Source organism: Mycteria americana, chromosome 2 (genome assembly GCF_035582795.1).
Source record: "Mycteria americana isolate JAX WOST 10 ecotype Jacksonville Zoo and Gardens chromosome 2, USCA_MyAme_1.0, whole genome shotgun sequence".
Lineage (NCBI taxonomy): Eukaryota > Metazoa > Chordata > Aves > Ciconiiformes > Ciconiidae > Mycteria > Mycteria americana.
The window spans coordinates 173,296,042-173,318,114 of NC_134366.1; the positions used below are offsets into that span (position 1 = coordinate 173,296,042).

General features: G+C 43.8%; 1 protein-coding gene across 4 annotated transcripts in view; it reads left to right on the forward strand.

Annotated features, from left to right (window-relative positions):
* LOC142406443 (adhesion G protein-coupled receptor B1-like) overlaps window positions 1-1,436 on the forward strand; it is a 130,758-nt gene extending 129,322 nt beyond the window's left edge. For all 4 annotated transcript variants that reach the window (XM_075495363.1, XM_075495364.1, XM_075495365.1 and 1 more), the window contains one exon: window positions 13-1,436. In XM_075495363.1, the coding sequence (XP_075351478.1) occupies window positions 13-210 (198 nt within the window). In that variant the 3' untranslated portion in view covers window positions 211-1,436. The remainder of the gene's footprint in view (window positions 1-12) is intronic.
* The last annotated feature ends 20,637 nt before the right edge of the window (window positions 1,437-22,073 follow it).

Genomic DNA, 22,073 nt, shown 5'->3' on the forward strand with positions numbered 1-22,073 from the left:
CTCCTCTTGCAGCAAGAAAAACAGCAGACACCAAACAAGAGACCCTGGGAAGGAATCAGGAAAGTCCAGTCCCCACCATCATGGGTTAAAAAGGACATCGAACCTGTGGCACAGTCTCCCCTAGAACTAAAAACTGTAGAGTGGGAGAAAACAGGAGCCACCATCCCCCTGGTGGGACAAGACATTATTGACCTTCAGACAGAGGTCTGAGCAGAAAGGGAAGAAAGGGACTTTTTTTTTCCAGAAAACAAACGAAACAAACAAAACAAACCCACGTTTTAAAGAAATGATTAAATTAAATCGGAACCGAGCGAGAGAAGTGTTTGGTTTCTTTTGAAACCCTTGGTAAGATGGAGTAACTTTTGTATTGTTCTCAGCAGAGAGGGGGAATATTACTTTATAGAGTATAGTAGCTGTAGGTTCAGGACAACACGAGCTTTCCCAGGTAGGACTGGAGAAGAAGTGAACCTGGAAGAGAGTGAGGAGGAGGCAGAGGGTGGGGAGGGACTGCAGGGGACGAGCCCTGCCGAGATGCTTTCGGGCTGCTGCCACACGCCGGGAGCCTTCCTGCTCTGCCATGGGGAGGTGTGGAAGGACGCCCAGCAGTCACCGCGAAGGGCCAAGAAGATTGGGGTTGTTTGGGGACCACAAGAGGGGACACCTGCGGGAGCCTCGCTGGGATGCGGTCTGGCCGTAGATCCCCGGGGGAGACGCAGCCTTGAGGGTCTGTGGCATCCCTTGCCGATCCTCGCCCCCCGCCTCTCCCTCACCAGCTCATCCAAGAAGGAAGGAGACGGGACGCGCCAAGTGGTGGCCAAGAAGACATTCCCACTCTTATGTGCCACACCGTGACCTGACATCGTGGCATCCCTGCAGCGGGTCCCCACGGGGCCCGGAGGGGGAAGTGGTGGCATCATCCATGGCTTAGGTGGAGAGGTAAGGTGGGGCTTCCTCCTCTGATCCCTCCACAGCAGAGCTCCTGTGCACCCTAAGGAGTGGGACAGGCACAGGAGGAAAGGACCACCTCCAAAACCTGCTTGCCCCGTCTCCAGGGAGAGGGTCGAAGGTGTTAGAAAAACAGACCAACAAGAAGAATGTAGGTCATTTTATTGACTGTTAAATAGGTAAACTCAGCACGGGCCTTGCAAAGGTCCTTTTGGCCTCATCCTTTTTTTTTTTCTGTTATTTTCCTTGCTTTCGGACTCAGATTTATTCCAAGCTGCCCCTCCCTGGAAGGCAGAGAGAGAAAGAGGGAAAGACAGATCTGCCAATGTACCTGGAGATATTTGGTATACAGAGATGTTGCCTTAGGACATTGAGACAAACTGACAACATGAATAACGTCCACTTGGAAACAAACAGACAAACAAACAAAATAATCTATTTTTTTCCTTCTTCTTTTCTTTTCTTCAATAAAAAGAGAACTTGAAACCCGAGACCTTTCTTTTCTTTGACTCTTGTCATTTCAAATGCCTTTCTGTGCCATAGGACTGCGCAGGCATGGGGTGAGGATGCCACCTGCTGAAGGTGGAAGGCAAGTTGCTCCGTGGAAAGTTTGGGATGGTGGGAATACACGGCGCCTTCGTTGCTCGCTTGCAATGTTTTGCTTTGTTTTATTCAGTTTGGGTTTTGGTTATTTACCCCTCACTGGCTCTTCTCCTCCCTCCCTGCTGCCCAGAGCCAGGAGGCAGGTTTGTGGTCCTACAAGACAGAAGAGGTGGAGCTGGTCAGGAGAGCAGGACATTCCTCATCATAAAATACTGTCTTCTTATTTCACCATGAAAAAAATAATAACGATTTTTTTTTTTCATTAAACATTTCTCAAAGCTATTTACAAAAAATAAGGTATCTACATTTGACCCCCAAAAGTGTTGTGCAATATTTTTATCATTAAAAGTATAACACTGACATTACACGCAGACTTCATTTTTTTTTATCATTCCTAGCACTGTCTGTCTGATGTTTGGAACAACTCTCCCAGCTTTGGAGATGTGCGGCGACAAACCTCTGGTTGTGAGTGGCCAGATTGTGCCAGACAGCAGTAACGCTTGATCAGGGTCTGAGTTATTACTGGGTGTTTGAGCCTCTTTTTAAAAAAAAAAAAAAAAGCAAACAACAAAACACATTTTTAGGAAAAAGCTAACAATGGATACAAGATGCAAAACAGTCACTGACCCCAGTTGTGTTTCCTCCACTGAGAGATGTTGCTTGACATGCAGACATCCCTGCTTCCATTTTCCTTTGGGCCACCTGGGTAACTGATCTTTAAGGACAGTGGCATTTACCTTGCCATTAACTGTATAATATGAAGGATGGAAAGAAAAACTTTTAAAAAATCCAAATAGTTAAAAAAATAGGGAAACTGATTACTTATAAAAACTGTGATATTATTGTTCAATTTTAGATTATTCTATGAAACAGGAAAGCACAAAGGCCTCCCTCAGATGCTGGGTTGTATGATATTGTAATTATTATAATTACATATTATGAATTTTAGCATACAGATATCTTTCTACTGTGTTTTAATTCTTTTCTCTTTTTTTTTTCCCCTCCCCTGCCCGACCAAGTCTGCCCTCTTCGCTCCAACCTTCTTCATTCACCCATTCACTCCAGCCGACTTGCAGGACATTAACGGTGTTATGTAATTACAGAGATAAATGTTTGTTTAATAACTGTTGATATTCGACTTTCTCTGCTCAGCTCCTCCGGTTAATTCTGTTTTCCCATGCCCTGCCCTGCTCCGTGCCATGCCTCTCTCCTCTCTGTGTTCGTCAGTTTTTTTTCTGTACAGTTTTCAGAGCACAAAATGAATGTTTCTTATTTCTAATAAAAGAGGTGTAAACTCTAGAGATGTCTGCTTTTTAAAAGCGCCCCTGCCCACGCCCCACGTGTGGTTTGCATCATGCCCGGGTGCTGGGAAACACCTCTCCTGGACCTGCAAGCTGCCACCTTGGCTCTCTACTCTGGAAGAGCCATAGCCTGGGGCCAAACTTGCCCCGTGAGTGCATCTTTTGCTTTTAGCTTCGTAGGTTCTTGACACCCCAAAAAATACCTCCCCTTATGATGCACATTTCCAGGGCACGAGGAATTCCCTTTTCTGTGCAGCGCAGCCTGCTTTTCTGCAGGTATCTCTAACCCAAACCTTGATGCCCCCTTGCCGATGTCATATGATGTGAGGGGCTGATACTTACAGATCTGGCAGCGTTACTGGCAGAGGGCAGTGAGCTGGGTTATAGTTTCCAACCAGGCCAGGGAAATGCTGATGCTACCCTGCTGGCATGCCTGCAAAGCCAATCACAACCTCACCTGGATTTCCCTGCCACCTCCTGCGTTACGAGGCAGGCTGCGAGCAGAAGCATAGCTCAGTGCACAAGGGGGTTAAGGATATCACTCATGAAAGATGACAAGAAATGAATTGAGCTAGGGATTATTCACTTCCTTTGGTGCTTACCCTTGAATGGCTGAAATCCTCCAGCAAGAAAATGTGTCCTTATCTCCCTGACTCTGCTCCATCACCTGATTGACAGTTTTTAGGTTTCCAGGCAGGACTGCAGGAGGCTTAGGGGTCTCACAAATCGGATCCAGGGCTGCCTCTCTCCAGAGCCTCGATCCAAAGCCATCATGGCCCAGTAGGTCCCCAGATGTAATGACTTCTCTTGGCCTGGCTGAAAGGATATCCTGAAACATCTGAAATGATTGCAGAAGCATGGGGCTGCCCGGAGGCTCTTAGCCCAGCCCCCCCATCCCTGAGCCATGATCCAACCCTTCTTCAACCAGCAGCACCTGATGGTGAGTCCCAGGGCTTCTCCATCCTTCCTACAGGGGTGTTTCTCGCCCTACATCTCCCATACCATACTCCTATAGTATTAGCAGGCAGAAGGGAAATACTAACCACCAGGCACCACATGAGGTGATGGGCTGGGAGGGCAAAAGAGCCCAAACCTCAGATCACAGCCCTAGAAACGGGTCAGGAGGTCCTGCTGCTTCTCATCAAGGAGAGCTGGAAGGAGGAAGCACATGTCCCTGCTGTGTTCATGGGACTGTAAATAACAGCACTATCAGAGGTGGAGAATGCAGGAGGTCAGTGTATGTACAGGTGGCTTCAGTTTGCGCTGTGATTATAATGTGGTGTGGCTGCAAGGGAGGGTGACAGGATAGTTCAGCTTTGAAAGGACCTCCTGAGGTTCCCCTGAGCTGTCCTAGGACCCCGTGATCCTGCCTTGCAGCCACGCCAGGCTATAGCCATGGGGCAAACAGAGAACACCTGTACATACACCATGAGCTCACAAAGGGGAAGCACAGCCATGCTGCGGCCGTGATAAATGGTACATTGCACATGTAAGAAATCATACTTCTTGGTTGCTACTCTTGGAAAACATAGCTGTGCTGGAAAATTGAGAAGAATCTGAAAACTGAAGAAAATGCAAAGCATTTTCTCTGAGCTACCCATATAGGAAAAGGCCCATATGGAGCAAGACACCATTCCTGGAAGATTTGGGACCAGGGCAGGAGGTTACTCTCTGCGGTCGATCTATTTTGTGGCTGAAAGGAGTGCTTGAGCTCACTATGCTACTGCCTGAGGTGTCCAAGATAAGGTAGGATGAATCTGGGCCTGAGATGAATATCTGTTCCTGAGCTCCTGTTTTGACAAGACCTAAACAGAGAAGAAAAGAAAGAAGATGGCTGGGGTTTTTTTTTTCCTTCTTATTTTCCCCAACCTCCTCCTCCCAGGAAGAGGTCAGTGCCTCCCCAGGGAAGTGTCTGCCTTGAAGCTTTCAAGTAAATAGAAAACACCTTCAAAGTAGCTTTCAACAGCCTTCTGAGTAAGGAGTCCTCAGGGGATCCATGTGGACGACCTCTCCAGGTGCTTGCTTGCTCAGACCTATTTGCATTCATGATTTTCCAAAAAAACTTTTATGTATCTGAGGCTGAAAGCTCCCCTATGCTGGCAAGCCCCTTGGGCAGGCTAATTTCCTACCAAGCCTTAGAGATGACAACGTGGAAGACAAGCTGGGGCCATGCAGGACTTCATGTTGGATGGTTGAAATCATTCCTTCCTGGCCTTAAAAACCTGAGAGTCCTTTTAGGACATGATGCTGAATAGCATCAACAGAGAAACTCACTGCTGATTGTATGCTCATTATGTTTGAGTAATGAACATCACTCATTACACTGGCTTGTTAGCAAGTTGAGTAGCTGTTATGTCAGTAATGCCAAAAAAGAGGCCCTGGGGAATGAGGTAGTCAGCTTTCAGCCACTTTTCAGTCTCTTCCCTGATCATCTTGAGATAAGTCAACCATGCAATCTGAACTTCCTTTGTTCACCCTAACAACTCTCTGTGGAGCCCCACCACATGGAGGTGGGCCTCGCTCATCTCCTTCTGTGTCCCAGAGATACTGTGGCTTTGGCTCATTAGTGAGGAGCAACATGGCTTCTGAAGAGAGCATGGAGCCACCATGACAGCCAGAAGAGCTGTGGCATCTTGAGAAATGAAGTCCCAAGATCACCATCCTGGATCAGGTCCCCACTAGCCAGCTGCTTCACAGTTGTTTGCTTCTTTGAAAAGCAACATCTCTTGGCTCCTGCAGAGTTTGCAAGAGCTTCTTGAACTTCTAAATTGGGAAAGAAAGAACAGATGTTGTATTTTGGGTGGAAAGAGAGGACAAGCAGGACTCTCAGCCTGTGGGGAAGAATCCTATGTAAGGTTTGGGTGGTTTTGTTTGCTTTCTTCTTTTGCAGATTTCATTTAAGAAATAACCAACTGCCAGTGTGCTGCTCTCAGCTGCTGCATCCTGACTTGTGCTAGATGACTCCATGTCTACAGAGACACACCAGGGCTGAGTCCCCACCACCACCACTTCCCATTGACTTTAAAGTCCTTTAGGTAAAAGGCCAAATTTGAGGAAAAGAGAAGTCAGTACCATGAAATTTTCTGCCAGGTAAATGCCTGCAGCTCCATTAGCACCAGCAGCTGGGCAGGCGTTAAACACTTGTTCGTCAGAGAAGGTGAAAATTTAAAGGCTTAGAGCATCATGTAGAAAACAGGACATCACCAAGGTATTGCTTCAGTTAATTAATCCAGATTTCTAAAGAAAAGCAAATACCTGCCTGATCATCAAAATCAACATGTCTGGAGCAGAGTCAGTGGTGACAGGCATTTTTCTGATGGAGCTAGGAGTGGTTTAGCATTTTCACGTGCCCATGCTCAGTGTGTATGTATAACCCTGTACTGAGAGCCACTGCCATGCCCTACACAGTGCTCGTGGGGCAAAATATCATATGTGATGCTAAACAATACTCTGACCCTAAATCTCTGGCACATGCACATGCATATAAACACACACATATATATATTCTCACACACCCTCATGCACACGTACTTACCTACTACTTCATAAACACACAACTAAACGACTGTAAATGGACAAAATCATTAAAATACATTGGGACAGGTTAAATATACTGCATTTTTTTATGTCAAACTGACTTGAAAAAGGCACTCAGGCAGCAGCTAAGATTTATGTGAGAAATGTGCTCAGTGAACTCCAGAAAGAGAATGTGAATTAAGCAATATGAAGCAATTAATTAGCTGCAGTAGCATTTGTCTGATGTGCACATCTGCAATGGCTTTTTGTTGGATTTTGTTTCGTTGTTTTTTTGTTGTTGGCTGGGATTTTTTTTGTTTTTCTATTTATGATGTGGAAACTGAATTTTTCAACCAAGCAGACTGCTAATAAAGTCCAGCTTCAGCAAAGGAAAAGCAAAGCAGAAGTACGTTTCTCACCTGATCCTATGGGACTGGCTCATTTTTGCCTCCCGCGGGTGACCAGCTGCAAATGAACTATTTAATTCTAAACTCAGCAAGTTGCTGCCCTCCTGCAGAGATCAGGACAGGCATGAAAACCACAGAGCTCAGGGCACAGAGGTGAAAAATGAGCTTGGGTTCCTGTTTGGGGTTAGCAGCGCAGGAGACAACATGAATTTTGCTATGGAACACACACTGAGCAGAGGCTCCTGAGATGGAGACTCAGTTTCTAGCTTTGTCAGAGGCTTCCCTGCATCACTTTTGCATAAATGCCTTAATGTTTTAGCTTCTCCAATTTGTTGGGCACCAGTCGTGGTACCCAGCGTGGCCACATTTCCCCATGTGTCTGGCAGGTTTTGCAAAGCAACCTGCTGCTGCAGCTAACACATAGCTGTGCTTTCTGTGGTACACAGCAGGTTGGAGGCATTTTTTTTTGTCTAATGGAAAATGTCAGCTTCAAAGCAATGGAAATTCAAAAAATACAGCACTTCGTGGCAGCGCTTTGACAAGTGACCTCTCCAGAGGTGGAGCAATGACCGAAGAAAGTTATGCAAATGTTGGGAGTGATTTGAAAGCGGGCGAGAAAGGAGGAGGCAAATTCTGCAGGAAGCAAGAGGAGTGCAGCAGAGTTTCTGTTCAGGGGAAATAATTAAATGAAAAGGCAAATTGTCATCTCCTGGTCTGTGTGGGCTGAGCCTTTTACCACTCCCTAGTGGACAATCAAAGAGTCGCTTAATGTATATCAGGTTTTTCTTGGCTTTGATCAATTGTTGTCTGAAATAATTGGCAGCTTCTTCACGTTAGCTCATGTTTGGACCTATTATTAATATTGTAACTCAAGCTTTGAGGTTTTGGCCAACACAGGCTTCCATCACTCATGGGTGTTTTGCATTTACATGGGAAATAAGAGACCGTGTCCCCTTCGAAGAGCTGGCAACCTATTTGAAAGACAGAAACACAAGGAAAAGGCAGAGACACTTGACTTGAGCACAGAAAATCCATCAGCAGAGGGAAAGGTTAAATGCTGACCATCTGGTTCTTCCACAGACACCCTTTAGGCCAAGCCATGATACCATTCAAGGTATAAAATCGTCTCACTCGGTTTTGCTGAATTTTCTGGAAGAGGTCAAAGGCCTAGAAGGCATTGCTGGGTCCCAGTTGCTGCCCATGAAATAATCTCTCTTCTGACGTGAGATGGGGAAGGGTTGGCATTTCAGCACTGACACCTATTGTTTGTTAATGAAAGAAAGTGATTTAAAAGCTTGGCCTCATTGATGCTCTCAGTCCAGCTAGGCCAGGACAGTGCAGATCAGCTTGGTTTATAAAAGCTCACCCCCATTCAGTGTCAGGCAGGGCTTTGGACCCATTAAGAATCAGTAAAGACAAAAGGAAATAGAAAATGGATCACACTGCATAGATAGTTGGCCAAAGAGTGCTTTTCCATAGTAATTAATTATCTTCCTTAAATAAAACAGCTGATTTCCCTGAGCTTAGATCTGTGATCAGAATAATTTGTCTATTCTCAGCAAAGGATCTCCTAAACTATTGCCCTGTGGTATTGGTAGAGAAAATGTGAGTAGTGGATAAGGAAAGTGCTGGGGCATAAAAGACTGTGATGGGAGTAGGGCAGGAGTCAATAATCATGTTCCTCAGTTAAGTTGAAGATTTTGTCTTATTTAATATACTTGAAGCCTTGGAGAAAAAAGTTAAGTGTTTGTCAAGAAAAGATTTGGAGGCAAAACTTTGAGGGACGTTGTCAATACAGAGAAGGATTGAGACATCATCCAAGAACTAGATGCCTGGTGAGGGCAGAGGAGAGGAACAGAATAACATTTCATAGTACAAAGCACACGGTCAAGCTAAGCACAGAGCTCATGCTGCAGCCTGGGAGGCTCAGCAGATGGAAGCAACAAGGGAGAGAGGCTTGAATGCATTCAGGACAATCATCAATCAGAGAAAAATGAAATGCCAAGCTCGAGGGGTACCAGGAAAGACCTTTCCAGTGGCAATAAAGAGGAGGAGATGACAGTTTGCAAGAACCTGGTGATATTCCTCTGGAGCATTGTGTGTGTCCAGGCACTGAGGGATCCTGGGGCTGCCCAAGCTCCTGGTGTCTCCTTGGTGGTGAGACCAGTGCAACCAGTCGCACACGGTCAGAGAAGAGGGATTCAAACTGAGAAAGGCTATTCAAAAGCTCAGAGGAGCCGAGACCACATGGTCAGACTGAGAGAGACTGGCTCCTTTAGTCTGTTTAAACCATGTCAAGAGGTTTATGACTGTTGCTGATGACTGTTGAATGGAGGGAGGGAACAGCAAAAGAGAACAAGAATTATTGAACCTAGAGGAAGTTGATGGTGCAAGAGTCCCTGATTATAAAGATAGAAATGGAAAAATTAAGGGTGGAAGTTAGGATGTGGTTTCTAACTAGCAGTGTGGTAATTCCAACCTGGGGGAGAGCTGGGGAGGTAGTAACATGGAGTTGGTTCAAGAGGGAGACACAACAGAAGAGAAGGGCTTTAGAGATGGCCACATCCAGTGAGCTATAAGACAGGGCTTTCCTTCTGCCCCAGCACAAAAGCTGTGCAGCTCTGTGTCCCCAGGTCCAGACCTCAGTGGGAGTGAGCGTGTCTTCTGAGCAGATGCACACACACAGAGTACAGACACAGCCAGTCACACAGCTCAGCACAGAGAACAGTGTCTTTACCAGCACCCCATAAACACACATAACACTCACATAAACAAGGTCAGCATGGATGGCCCCATCCTCTTCCTCCTCCCCAGCTGACAAGGGTTGACCTTATAGGGATATTCACGCTCAGCAGGGGTCTCTCCGGCAGCTGGGCTTAGTCTATTCAGCAGTTGTCTCTCAGGTCCCAGTCCTCCCCAGTGTCTGGCACCAGGACCCTTGAGCTCCTGAGGCTGGTGGTCCCAGTCTAGCAACTGGCCCCAGATCTCCTACCTTGCTTATAGCCAGCCCAGCTTGCAGCTCATCACATTCACACACAGGCTCAAGACAGAGAGAACAAAGCAAACCATTCGGACAAAGAAAATCATTAGGAATAGCGTCTTATAAGAAGATAGGACACTATGGTGATCAGGTGCAGGATTGGACCACAGCGCCCTGACCTGCAGCCTGGGAGATGTGAATGTCACTGTGCTGCCTTTGCCATTCATTAAGCATTTACCTCCATTGCTGTTAATGCAGGATTTCATAAAGTTACTGTGTTCAAAAGAGGAAAGCGGTAAAAGTTCACCCAAAGGACATCTTCAAACCCCATGGGTCCAGTCTAGGGACTCAGCAGTGGCTTTCTTCTGTCTGTACAGGAGTAGTTCATACTGGGGATCCCTTCGGGTGCCATGAAACACAAAAGCTGACAGCAAGAAAGCATCCTGATTAAAAATATGTTGAAGGAAGGGCTTCCAAGAAGAGATGGGGCTGCTTTTGGAGGTAAAAGTGCATGATTACTCTGTAACTTTCTTCCTTTTTTTTTGGTATTGATTGCTAGAAACTTGGCTAGGAGTCTTGGAGTGTTAAGGACTGGTATTAATTACTCCAAGTAGCAACCTTTGCATACCAAACTACCCTGTTTTTACTGGCCTGTGGAAATCCAGAAATTGTGAAAGATTGTTTGTCAAGAAGAGTTCAGATTTTCTGTTCAAAGTAACTGAGCACGTTATATGTCCCCTGCAGAATATTTAGCGGTGCAGTAGGAGACCCAGGCTCACATCCCTTTCTGCTTAGCTTAATTCATAATCCCAGTGGGTGCTTGGAGCAGCACCATGTAGTGAGAGTGGATTCTCTCAGAGGGAACAGAAGGGATCAAAAGATCTCGTTTTAAGCTGGTGATGAATTAAGCGCAATCCTAACCTCTGTTAAGAAAACAGACTTCTTGTTTTTCCAAAGTTTTCCAAAGGCATCTTTCCTTTGGAAGATCAGGATGCTTTTTTCTCTCATCCCCCAGGAGTCCTCCAGCAGAAGACTGGAAAAAAACTGGGACCTTAACAGTTCCATTTGATTTCCAATCTGTCCTCTGGATATGGGCAGGCTCCTGCCAGACTTGTCCTTTTCAGGTACTCGTAGATTCTTTCAAAAGTGGAAAAGGGGTCTAAGAAACAAGCGGTGCTGCTTCCTTGTCCTTCCAAGAGAGATCTCTGAGATATGAAGAAGAAAATCAGGGAACACTGGAGGACAGAGAGGAAAAGGAGGGATTTTTTTAAATTTATTTTTCCTCTTTTCCCTTTCCCAGGCTTGACTAATTATAAAACTCTTCAGAAAGGCTCCTGCTGAGCAGGTGAGGGGCTGAGATGAAACAGCAACTTAATCCACGGGGATGAACTCCATCAGTGATCCAATTATTTAGGATTTGATGTCTTTTGTGTCTCAGAGTCGGCAATTCCCAGCCCTGTGTACAGAGATGGACAGCATTTCGCACCAGTGAATTTAGGGTGGGGGGAGGCATTGGAGAAGACTGCCTTGATTTACAAACGAAGGCGATTAGCATATAAATTGGTACTATAGGTTAGTGAGCAGTGTAGCCTTGCCGAGTTGAATGAATCAGCAAGGCTGAGTCTGTGGGAAGGAGGCAAATTAAAGTCTCTGCTCGCAGGGCTCACTTCAGAGTGCCTGCAAGAGAAAATGACAGTCGTTTTTTGTGTCGACTTTATTTATCTTTGATTATTTTTCACTTGCTGCTGCTTTAATTTCTCCCTTCTTCTCTCTTCTTCTGTCTCCCTTCTCTCCCTTTATCAATCTCTTGCTCTCTGATGGGGTCCTACACTGTTGTCCAGCACTGCAGATCCTCCTTATTTCTCACGTAACACTGACTAGCGAAGCCAGTGCATGTCTTCCTTCTTTTTCCTGGATGTTTTGTCTTTGTGTCCCATCCCCCTTTATCCTTTTTTCTTGACCTCTCATCTTTTCTCATTATCTTTTTTATTTGTTTTCCTGCTGCACCTCTCACTCCCTCTTCCTTTTACTCTTTCTCATGAGAAAGCAAGCAAAACTCCAGGTGTAAAATGACAGTAACAGCTGAAGTGTATGGTTTCCCTGTGGTGTTTCAGTGCTTGGAAATGGCTCTAACCTCTCTGTGCTTGGAAATGGCTCTAACCTCTTAACCTCTTTCTTTTTGAGCTCTAGAGGATAAATGCAGTAGAAGTTAAGTACTTAGCTAGTCTGGTGCTGGGGCAGTGTGTCCCTTGGACAGAAAGACAGCTATGGTAGCTATCCCAAACTGCAGGATGCAATGGTGGTGGGCCATTGCTTTTCCTGTTGTCCAGCTGCCTCCACTAGCCCTTTGCATGCATGCTGTAAGCCAGCCTACCAGGACACAAACCTGGTGCAATCAGGGAATCACCTTCTCTTGGTCTTGTCCTGGAGAAAACCTCTCGTCCAGGTTTTCTCCATTTTCACCCTTTCCTTCGTTTCTCATTCCCTAGTTACTCTCCCTTGAAACAAGCTCTTCTAATGGTGCCTTTCTTTGACTCAGCAGAGGAGGATGAGAAAAATCCTCCCTAGCAGGCGGTCTGGGTGGGAAGGGAAAACCCTTCCTCCTGACCTTGGCTCTGGTCCGTATTTCTAGCTGCTTTCTGCAGGGATCTGTCCCTCTGCCCAAGTGACCATCAGGGAGGTAAGCACATTCCTACATTATCAAGCATATTTCTGAGGAGTACCAGCCACATCACATTCAAAACTGGCTGTGCACAGCATCCTCTCTCATCTTCCTGAGTCACAGCTTGAAACAGCTTTTGTGTATTCGGTGCAGCAAGAGTGCAATCTTCCACAAATCACCTCCCTTGAATGATATTATTGGCTACCAGCAATTTTCTAAGTAGAACTTCAGATTCCTAAACATGCAGGTGGGAAGGGATCTCTGGAGGTCTCTGGTCTAACCTACCTGTCTTTCCTGGGGAGCCCGTAATGCCCATTACGGGACTCAGTCCTGCAAGCTGTCCCACTACCTCTCTGTTATTGCGCAGCAGAGGGGACCACGCGGGAGAGCTCTGTCTCCTCCGCTTGTTTGTCAGGCATTTGTGCACTAGCATGGGAAGCGGATCATTTTCTAACCTGTTTTCATCTTTCCTGGGACCTTTCTCTTACCCATTACCTTACCCTAAATACTTACTACCCTGATCTACAGTCCCCTCAATCAACTGCCAGCTGTTACCACCATCCCTTGAAATATCTAGTTTAAAACCATCCTTTCCACGTTGGCAAGACTAATATCCAAGATACTCTTACCTCGCTTTGTTAAATGGGTCCCACCTCCTATTTATGGTCCTGCTTCTGGAAAGAGGGACCATTGCTCTTAAAACCCACGTGGTGCCTGCTTGGCTTTTATAAGCAAAAGGATCAGGTCCTTTTTTTTAGGAACCAGCCTATCAGGGAAAACACAAAGAAACTGTTGGCTGCAGTGGCCCCAAGAAGCTACCAGAGCAACTACTTTTCTAGCTGACTAAAGGGTACAGACAATGCAAATGTCTGAGGGCTTGCTCACATCTCTGTTCTGGCTCAGTCAAAATGATGTAATTTAGGTTGTCCCTTAAAAAATACAGATATAGTGGTTAATGCACTTAAGCCCACAGCCACGCTTGGGTTTTGCAAGAGGAGTTTGGCTGCTGGGCTCCATACACTGCTCTAGAAGTTGTGCCTTGCTCCAGGAGTTTTATTTTTATACACATTGATCAAAGATGAACTTAGGCAAAGAAACAAGCAGCTCCCCTTGCACTCATGTACATTCATATTTAGTCACTGTGAGCAGTAGCATAGAGCAGGGAGCATGTCTCCAGGCTGGCTCATGGGCCACGAGAGCATCTTCCTTCTCTCCTAGCTCTCTTCTGAGGAAGGTGATTTAAAAAGAAAAATTGGTTTAATAAAGAGCATCTCACTGTGTGATATACCAGCCCTGGGGTAGCGGTACATTTATCTGCACACATTATGGGTTTAATTTGGTCCATGCAAAACCTAGAGAAAACCAATTAAAAAAATCTTATTAAATAACTCCTCATCAAAAAAATGGAGTTCAGTCGAGTAGCTGGAGCCAGGGAGATGAACAGAGCTCCTGGGCTCTATCGGATGGGGGATAGAGGGGAGCTCTGTGCCAAGCCCATGTGTGTTTTTTTTGTTGCTATGCTGTGCATATACATATGATGGAAAGACCAACACGTATATGTGATGTGAGAATGAGTGAATCCATTAGAGAGGGCTGAATGGGAAGGTGCTGCAGAGAAATAAGGAACAGAACTGCCCATACAATGCTGAATTACAGCTGCCCTTGATTAAGGCGTTACCCTCATGACATGAGTACAAGCTTTAAACAGGACTTTTTTTCCTTATCAGAGGAGGTGAGATTTTTTTCTACCTCCACATGAAGATCAAACAAATGAATCAGTTTCTCCTTTCATTAATTTTTAATGTACGAAGTCCCTGGTATAATTAATTACCCTGAAATAAACCACCTCAGCCCTGATCAAGTGAGTTGTAAATATTGGTGTGAAAGAAAAACTGGCAGAAATGTTTCCTCTGAGCATTCAAAAGCAAGTGAGTTGTAAATACGAATGCAACCAGCTGGCATCTTCCAGAGCAATGGAAAGCCTCTTGCTTGGATTTAGAGATCAGAGCCCAGGTGGTGGGACAAGATCCTGGTCCAGCACAGACGTCCTGGGAGCATGATTTTTGGACAACTTGCTCTTTTGCTGAAGTTCTGTAATCTCAGCCCAAGGCTTTGGGCAGATCACTTGTTATGGGATTCAGCGCAGACACTGGCACCTAAGCTGATGTCTCCAAAATCCCCTGGTAGTCCACAGAGAGCTAGTCAAACTTAGCAGTGGAGGTTGGAGCATCCTAACATAGACACTCAAAATATGTCACTTGAATCACTTACCGCATGCACCTTTTTCTCTTTGTGCACTCTAAAAGGGGTGACCAGGTTGTAGGGAGACAAACTGCAGTTCCTTAAATGCAGAAGAAATCAGTCCAACCCTGCCTTCTAGTTCCTCCGTGATCATAGAATCATAGAATGGTTTGGGTTGGAAGGGACCTTAAGTATCATCTACTTCCAACCCCCCTGCCATGGGCAGGGACACCTTCCACTAGACCAGGTTGCTCAAGGCCCCATCCAACTTGGCCTTGAACACTTCCAGGGATGGGGCAGCCACAACTTCTCCGGGCAACCTGTTCCAGTGCCTCACCACCCTCATAGTGAAGAATTTCTTCCTTATAGCTATTCTAAATCTACTGTTTTCTGTTGCAACTTGGACTGGCTCTGTGTCTGGCAGTTTTAGTCAGTAGGTACTTGAAAATGATGTGTCCAGAAAGAGAAACAATGGAGAAGAATCTTATGGCAGCTTTTACCTATTCCCCTGCTTTTCTGAATTAAAATTGTAAAAGCAGAGATATTCATCGCAACTTTTTGAAGATTGAGGAAGATGCAGCAGTCAGGTGGCTGAGGCTGATCTCTCTCTCTGTGCTTCTTATCAAAGACACAATTTCCAGGGATGCTTTCCAGTGAAACAAGGGCACTTCAGCTGGCTTTGATACTTACAGAGGGATCTGGCAGGACCATATTTCATGCTTAAAACTGGTGCCAGCAAGCAATTAACTGATGAGGTCATGGCATTTCTGTGGAGAGAAATATGATCTGTGCTTGGTTTGTCTCCTCTCTGGTAAATCCAAGCTTAAGATCCTCAGCTGCATAGTTCGTGTTTCTGTAGCAGATGTGTTGCTCCATATCTTTCCCATGATGCATGTGGAAACCCAACTGGGAATCTTGTATTTCAGGTCACAAACACTGTGCTTCATCTACACAGAAGAGTTGCATTTTACATGGGATTCTGAGATAAATGGCCCCTTAAATGAGAAGAAATTTCTTCTGTCAGCTCTTGCCCATAGCTTGATCCTTATTTCAAGGTATAAAGATGTGTGTTTTCAGCACTGGAGGTTAATGTGAGATCAGGCAAATGGAAAAAGTTGTTTATTCATCCCACATGTCCCACTCCAGTGCTTCAGGATACAATTTCTTTCTCAGCTGCACTTTGAAATCTTGTTAAGCCCCATGTGGAATTATAATGTGTCTTATGGACGAAGAGAGACCTGGGTATGCTCCAGTTACCAATACAAATGGTGGTTAAAGATCAGGTCATATTGTTCCCTATCAGTTGTCGTTTTAGGAAAATGCTCCTATAGCTTCCCTGTAGTTTAGCACTCCCCTGCCTGTCCCCTTTTCCCAGCTGCCCATCATCCCCCAAAAGAAATTACAGTAGCACATCAAGATTCGGAAAAAGCCATCTGCATTTTCTGAATTTCAGTATAGGTGTTCTTAATAACAATTAAAGCTGAGAAAATATTTTTTCTTTTTTTTCTCTCTTTTTTCTTTTTTTTTTCATTCCCCTTGTCCTGCAAGGGCACCATTTCTTTCAGAATGCATTAAGATTTACCACCTCATTCTGTAGCAGTTTATTGCTGGGTTACACGTGGGAGAAGATTGCTTTAATAAGCACTTACTAGTAAAGAGCTCTAGAGATGATGTGGCAAGAAAGAGCATTAAAAGAAACTCCTCTAAATCCTAAGAAAAGTTTAATGTGCATGTAAATAAAAAACAGTTGCATTAAAAACCCTGTATAGAGTGAGGGGATGGTATATAATACAGCAAGCTCTAGTGGCTTTCATAAGTTGGAGAAACTGGTTTTTATTATCTCTTTTTCTGTTCAAAACATCTTTCATACAGAAGAGGGTAATTCCCTTCCTATTAAGTATAGGAAGGAAGTTCATACACCTAGGTAGGAGCTCAGAAGAGTTTTTTCTTTTTTATCGAATCTTCTGTCTCCCTAAACTAAGACATAAGTTGGTCCTATGTAAGGGATCCATAAGACGTTGCAATAGGTCAGCCTTTGTGTGTCTATAAAGGCAATGTTTTGAAGGTGTTTTGGGGAGTCTAGCCTATTTTTATTTAGGGTTTTTTGGTTAGTGAGACAAGATGAGTGGGCAAGGTCTTTACAACAGAGCTTTCAGCACAGCTTCTTGGTTAAACTCTTCCTGGCTATATCTGAATGGAGGTTGTGTGCTTTTTTGGTTGTGTTTTTCTTTTTTTTTGTTTTGCTTTGTCTTTTGGGGTTTTTTTTTATTAAAAAGAAAATCAAGAAAAAATGAACCTCCAAAAGGACCAAAATTATTCACTAAATTGAGTTGAATTAGGTCATTCCTTTCAACTAATAAGTAAATAAAGTTATGCACAGTGTGTTATAAATTTGAAATTGAAACATTTTGGTAATATCTACCTAATTCCTGTGGAAGAAGAATGCTTTGACTCCTCCTTTCTAAATAAATGTTTTTTTTCAGTTGGGCTCTAGCTGAAAAGGCTTTTCTGAAATACTTTAAAACCTGAAAGTGGAGCAAAACATTCAGTTTTGTACCAGTCCAACTGAGTCACACCCACTTTTTTGATTCAGACACTGAACTCTGTCTCTATAATTCTGAGTTTTTGCTTCCTGGATAAGCTACCTCTGGGAGACAGTGGCTACTTAATAAACATCGGTATCAAGGCACATCTGTTCATGCTCTGTATTTAGGAGCTTTGCATTGCAACAACCTTAAAAGAAGTGCCCTATGTCTCCCTAAGTGCTATCCCATCCTGCAGCAGAGATGAGTCTTATATGAAGAGTTTAGGCTTATGTTGATGAAAAACTTGGCCTGTGTGCTTCTATGGACAATTCTCAGAAAACTGAAGTCCTGGTTGTTGACTGAGTATCTAGACAGTACTTTGTCATAGAAGCAGTTGACTGAATCATAGCAAGCTGGAGCATTTCAGCTTTTAATGGCTATCATTTGTTTTCATCTCTGTTTGAGTAAACCCTAAGGAAATTGAGAGCTTGGTTTCTAAATAAGGACTGCCCACTGTGATGAAATAGCAGCAAAGACCTGGAGTCTGGAAAACTTCCTTTAGTGCAGTGTTTTGTACTAGATTTCATACCCATTATTTCTCAGAGGAAATACCCTTTCCTGCTATGACAGGTAAGTGGGACACCGCAGTGTCTATACTTGATAGTAGGCTCACAGGTTAATTCAGGCTGGAAAGGATCCAGGAGGTCTCTAGCCCAGCCTCCTGCTCAAAGCAGAGTCAGCTACGAGGTCTTACTAGGCTGTCCAGGTCTTTATCCAGTTAGGTCTTGAAAACCTCCAAGAACGCAGACTGCACAGCCCTCTTTGGGCACCCTGTTCCTCATTGTGGAAAAGTTTGTCCTTATACCCACTTTGGATCTCCCTTGTTTTCACTTGTGGCTAATGCCTTGTCCTCCCTCCATGCACCCCATGAAGAGTGTGGTTGTCTCCTTGATAAACTCCAAGGGGGAAGCTCTTTAGTCACCCCCAAAGCTGTTTCTTCTCTAGGCTGAACAAGCCATGGTCCTGCAGCCTCTCTGCACAGGGCAAGTGCTCCAGCCCCAACCATCTCAGTGGTCCTCTACTGAATTCACCACAGTTTATGAATGTCTTTTCTGTATTGTGTTTTCCTTTTTAAAAATCAGATTTCCCTAAACCATAATCTTTAACTGGAAACTACTGATTTTTTTTTTTTTTTTAATTGGCTGTTGTGGTTGAACCGTGGTAGGCAGCTAAGCCCTGCAGAGCTGCTCACTCACCTCCCCCACAGTGGGCTGGGGAAAGGAATCTAAAGGGCAAAAGTTAGAAAATTTGTGGATTGAGGTAAAGACAGTTTAATAGGTAAAGAAAAAGCTGCATGTGCAAGTAAAGCAAAATAAGGAATTCATTCACTATGTCCCATTGGCAGGCACATGTTTAACCATCTCCAGGAAAACAGGGCTTCATCATGCATAACTGCTACTCGGGAAGACAATTACCGTAACTCTGAATGTCCACCATTCTGTCTTCTTCCCTCAGCTTTTATTGCTGATGTTATATGGTATGGAACATCTCTTTGGTTAGTTTGGTCACCTACTCAGTTGCATCCCCTCCCAGCTTACTGTGCACCCCCCAATCTGTTCACTGGGATGGCAGAGTGAGTAGCAGAGAAGCTTTGATGCTGTGCAAACACTGCTCAGCAAAATCTGGAACGTTAGTGTGTTATCAGTACTGTTTTGGTCAAAAATCTAAAATACAGCACCATATGAGCTGCTATGAAGAAAATTAACTCTATCCTAGCCAGACCCAGTACATTGGCTAAAGGGGATTTTCAAGCCAAGTTGTCCCATGCAAGGCCTGCTTGGATGCTGTGACTAGAGCAATCCTGTGACTAATTGCAGAAAGTCATCAATAGGGACCTCTGGAATGGCCAATTCCAAAGAGTCTGAGCTGCTTACATGGTATTTCTTGAACAAATATTTATTTTTTAAATTTATTTTTTCAAATTTTTTATTTTTTAAATTTATTTTTAAATGCTGATAACAGCATTCTCTGTTGTTTCACATGTTGCAGAAGTCTCTGCCACCTTCATGATTGACTGGACTCCATGCTGGACTCCATCACTAACTAATCAAATGCAGACATGGGAGGGGTAACAAGGAGTGAGCTGCAGGAAATGTTACGTGAAGAATCAAAACCAGATCAAGCAGGAGAGATTATGCCCTAATTTGTACAGAAGTCTAGTCAACGCACAGAGAAATACCTGGCACTAGAAGAAAGGGCCATGGCAAGGTGGAAAGGTGATGACATCTCCCCTGCCTTTTCCCTTCGTAGTCACCCCAGCAGGTGTTCAGCAAGGTCTTGTGCTGTTTTAAGTCAATGAAATTAAATTACTGACTTTTGCATGTGTTGCTATCAGTAAACAAAGAGCTGAATACATCTTTTAGTGTCAAAACTCAATATCTCATTCTCTTAGTGGAAAGGAGAACATTGTTTGCAGTGTTAGACAAAATCTTTTGTAATCAAATGGGAAACAGTAGCTTGATGTCTCAAGTTACTCTGTCTTGCTAAAACTTCATTTTGATCTCTTAGGAAAACACATATATCTAAAAAATCAAGGGTCAAACAGATCCTTTAGGATTGTAGTACTGAGGGTGATCCTACATTTGAAACAGTGAATACAAGAGTCATTTCAATACTCTTAAGAAACGGGTTTGAAAGGAAGGAAAAATAAAGGTCCAAGTGAAATGGAGAAATAGGAGGAAGGAAATAAATTTCCCCCATCAGAACCTGCACTGGGTCTGAATATAGCTGAATACCTCTTTCTTTGATCTGCTCAGGGAAGCCTATTTTTCAGTAGACTTCACAATACAACTAGCTCAGAAGGTCTAAAAAATGTTTCAGATGTATCTAAACAGATCCCAGTGAGCCGGGACTAGCCTTTGCTCTTGCATTAGTGCAACTCAGGTGGGGCAGGTTGGCTGATAAAACAATAATCCGTAACTACAGTAGCTCGTATAAATTGGGCCTAAAACTTTAAAATATCTGCCCAGCTGAGCTCACTAGAAGGAACATGTGTTGTTACTCGTTTGTACTGAGAGAGGCAATTAGGATGCATCTCAGGTATTGGCTTGACTTGTCTATTCTTATCCTTCTTCCATTATTTACAACTGCATGTCATTTGCAGAAAATTCTGCTACATTAGGATTCACATCCCATCGTAAAGGCATGTTTTCACCCCATCCTTTGTAAATCAGGCTTGCATTGGCTCTATGTGAAATGTATTATATATCATGCTCATTAACACAGCATATGAACACATGGCTGAGAAGATAAGACACTTCAAGAAGAGGAGAAATGCTGAGATTGCAGGCTGCCTTCCGTAGAAAGGAAATGTCAGTAAAACTTCAGCACAATGAGATTCTTCAATCATCTTCCCCAATAACCCATTCCACTCTCTAACTATCCCTCTGAGTCTCTCTGCCTTTCTCTTGCGTATGGCATTTTGAAAAGCAACAGCAAATTACAAATTCACACGAAGGTTACTGAGCCATTCAGTAGAGTCCAGGAAGGCTTGAAAATTTTCTTTCATTCATCTTGCATTAAGTATAGGCTCTACAAACATTACCAATAGGGGCAATACTCTGAATTTACCAGTCACAAATCAGTGAATTATTGCATCTCTTTAACACACAATATCTCCATCTTCCATAAGTTTTCAGATGCAGAAGAGGGAATACTGAATTCCTTCAGCAAAAATGAATGCTGGCATTTCTTCTGTGAGTTCAGAAATATGTTCTTAAAAAGTTGCACTTTTCATTGCAGCAAGTGATAAGATCTTTATCTTCTGCCAGGATATTTCAGGCACAAAACCAGAAGTTCTGGCTTTTAGAGCTTGGGTTAGTGCTGCATTCACATCATTTGAGGTAATTGATTTTTCTGTCTATAATTTCCTGGCACATGTTGTGCTGCATCTTTATAACTAATATTTGTTGGTGAATGCTTGTTATCACTGGGAGCTAAGGACCTGGAGCAGAGTTTAATGTGCCACTTATCATTTTCAAAGTGCTATTATTGCATTTCTATCAGTGTCTTCACACGAGATTGCGCTATCAAAACGGCAATGGTACTTTGCAGTAGACAGCACTGATTGTGAGGGGATGTGTGTTTCCATCCCATGCCAGGCTGGATAGATTCCAAATCATATTGACCAAATCTTTTGTGTTGGATTGGGGTTCTCCAATGATATTGGTAAACAAAAATAGTCCCTTGGTAGATGAGAATAGACTCTGAGATATTGGGTTATCAAGTGTGCGAATGCTTCTCTTACATTTCCTTGATAATTTTGCTTCTTAAATTAGTGACTATTTCCTGGGTTTATGAATGAGTAAAGAGCCTGAAGGGTGTTTGAAGTTTCAATGGAAAGAAAGAGCGGAGGGAACTGAAAAGGCAGGATAATCGTTTTCTAATTTTTCTCTGTATGAAACAGATATTTAGTATTTGAAACAGACTCTCATTTCTATATTTTCTTCGTTTTACAAAATGAAAAAAAGCTTCATTGAAATATTTCCGCAGTTCAAAGCACCGAGTGACTTGAAACATTTCCTTTGGATTTGACCATTTTTTTTGTTTCACTCCATTTTTTTGTTTCACTGGCACTTTTTAAGAAAGTGCCAGTGAAGCCACAGACAGTTTTTCATGCTGTGGTCTAGCAGGCACATGCACACGCTGCCTCCCCAGCTGCCTCTCTGCTGGGACAGTCCCTGCTCACTGGCAGTTCAGACCTACAGACTTAAAATGCATCTCAATGCCAAAGAAACACCTCTCTCACTCTTCAGGAATCCCCAAACAGTTTTTGTTCCCTCCAGGAGTTAACTGTTAATTAGGAGAAGATATTGAACATGCTTAAAGTTGCAC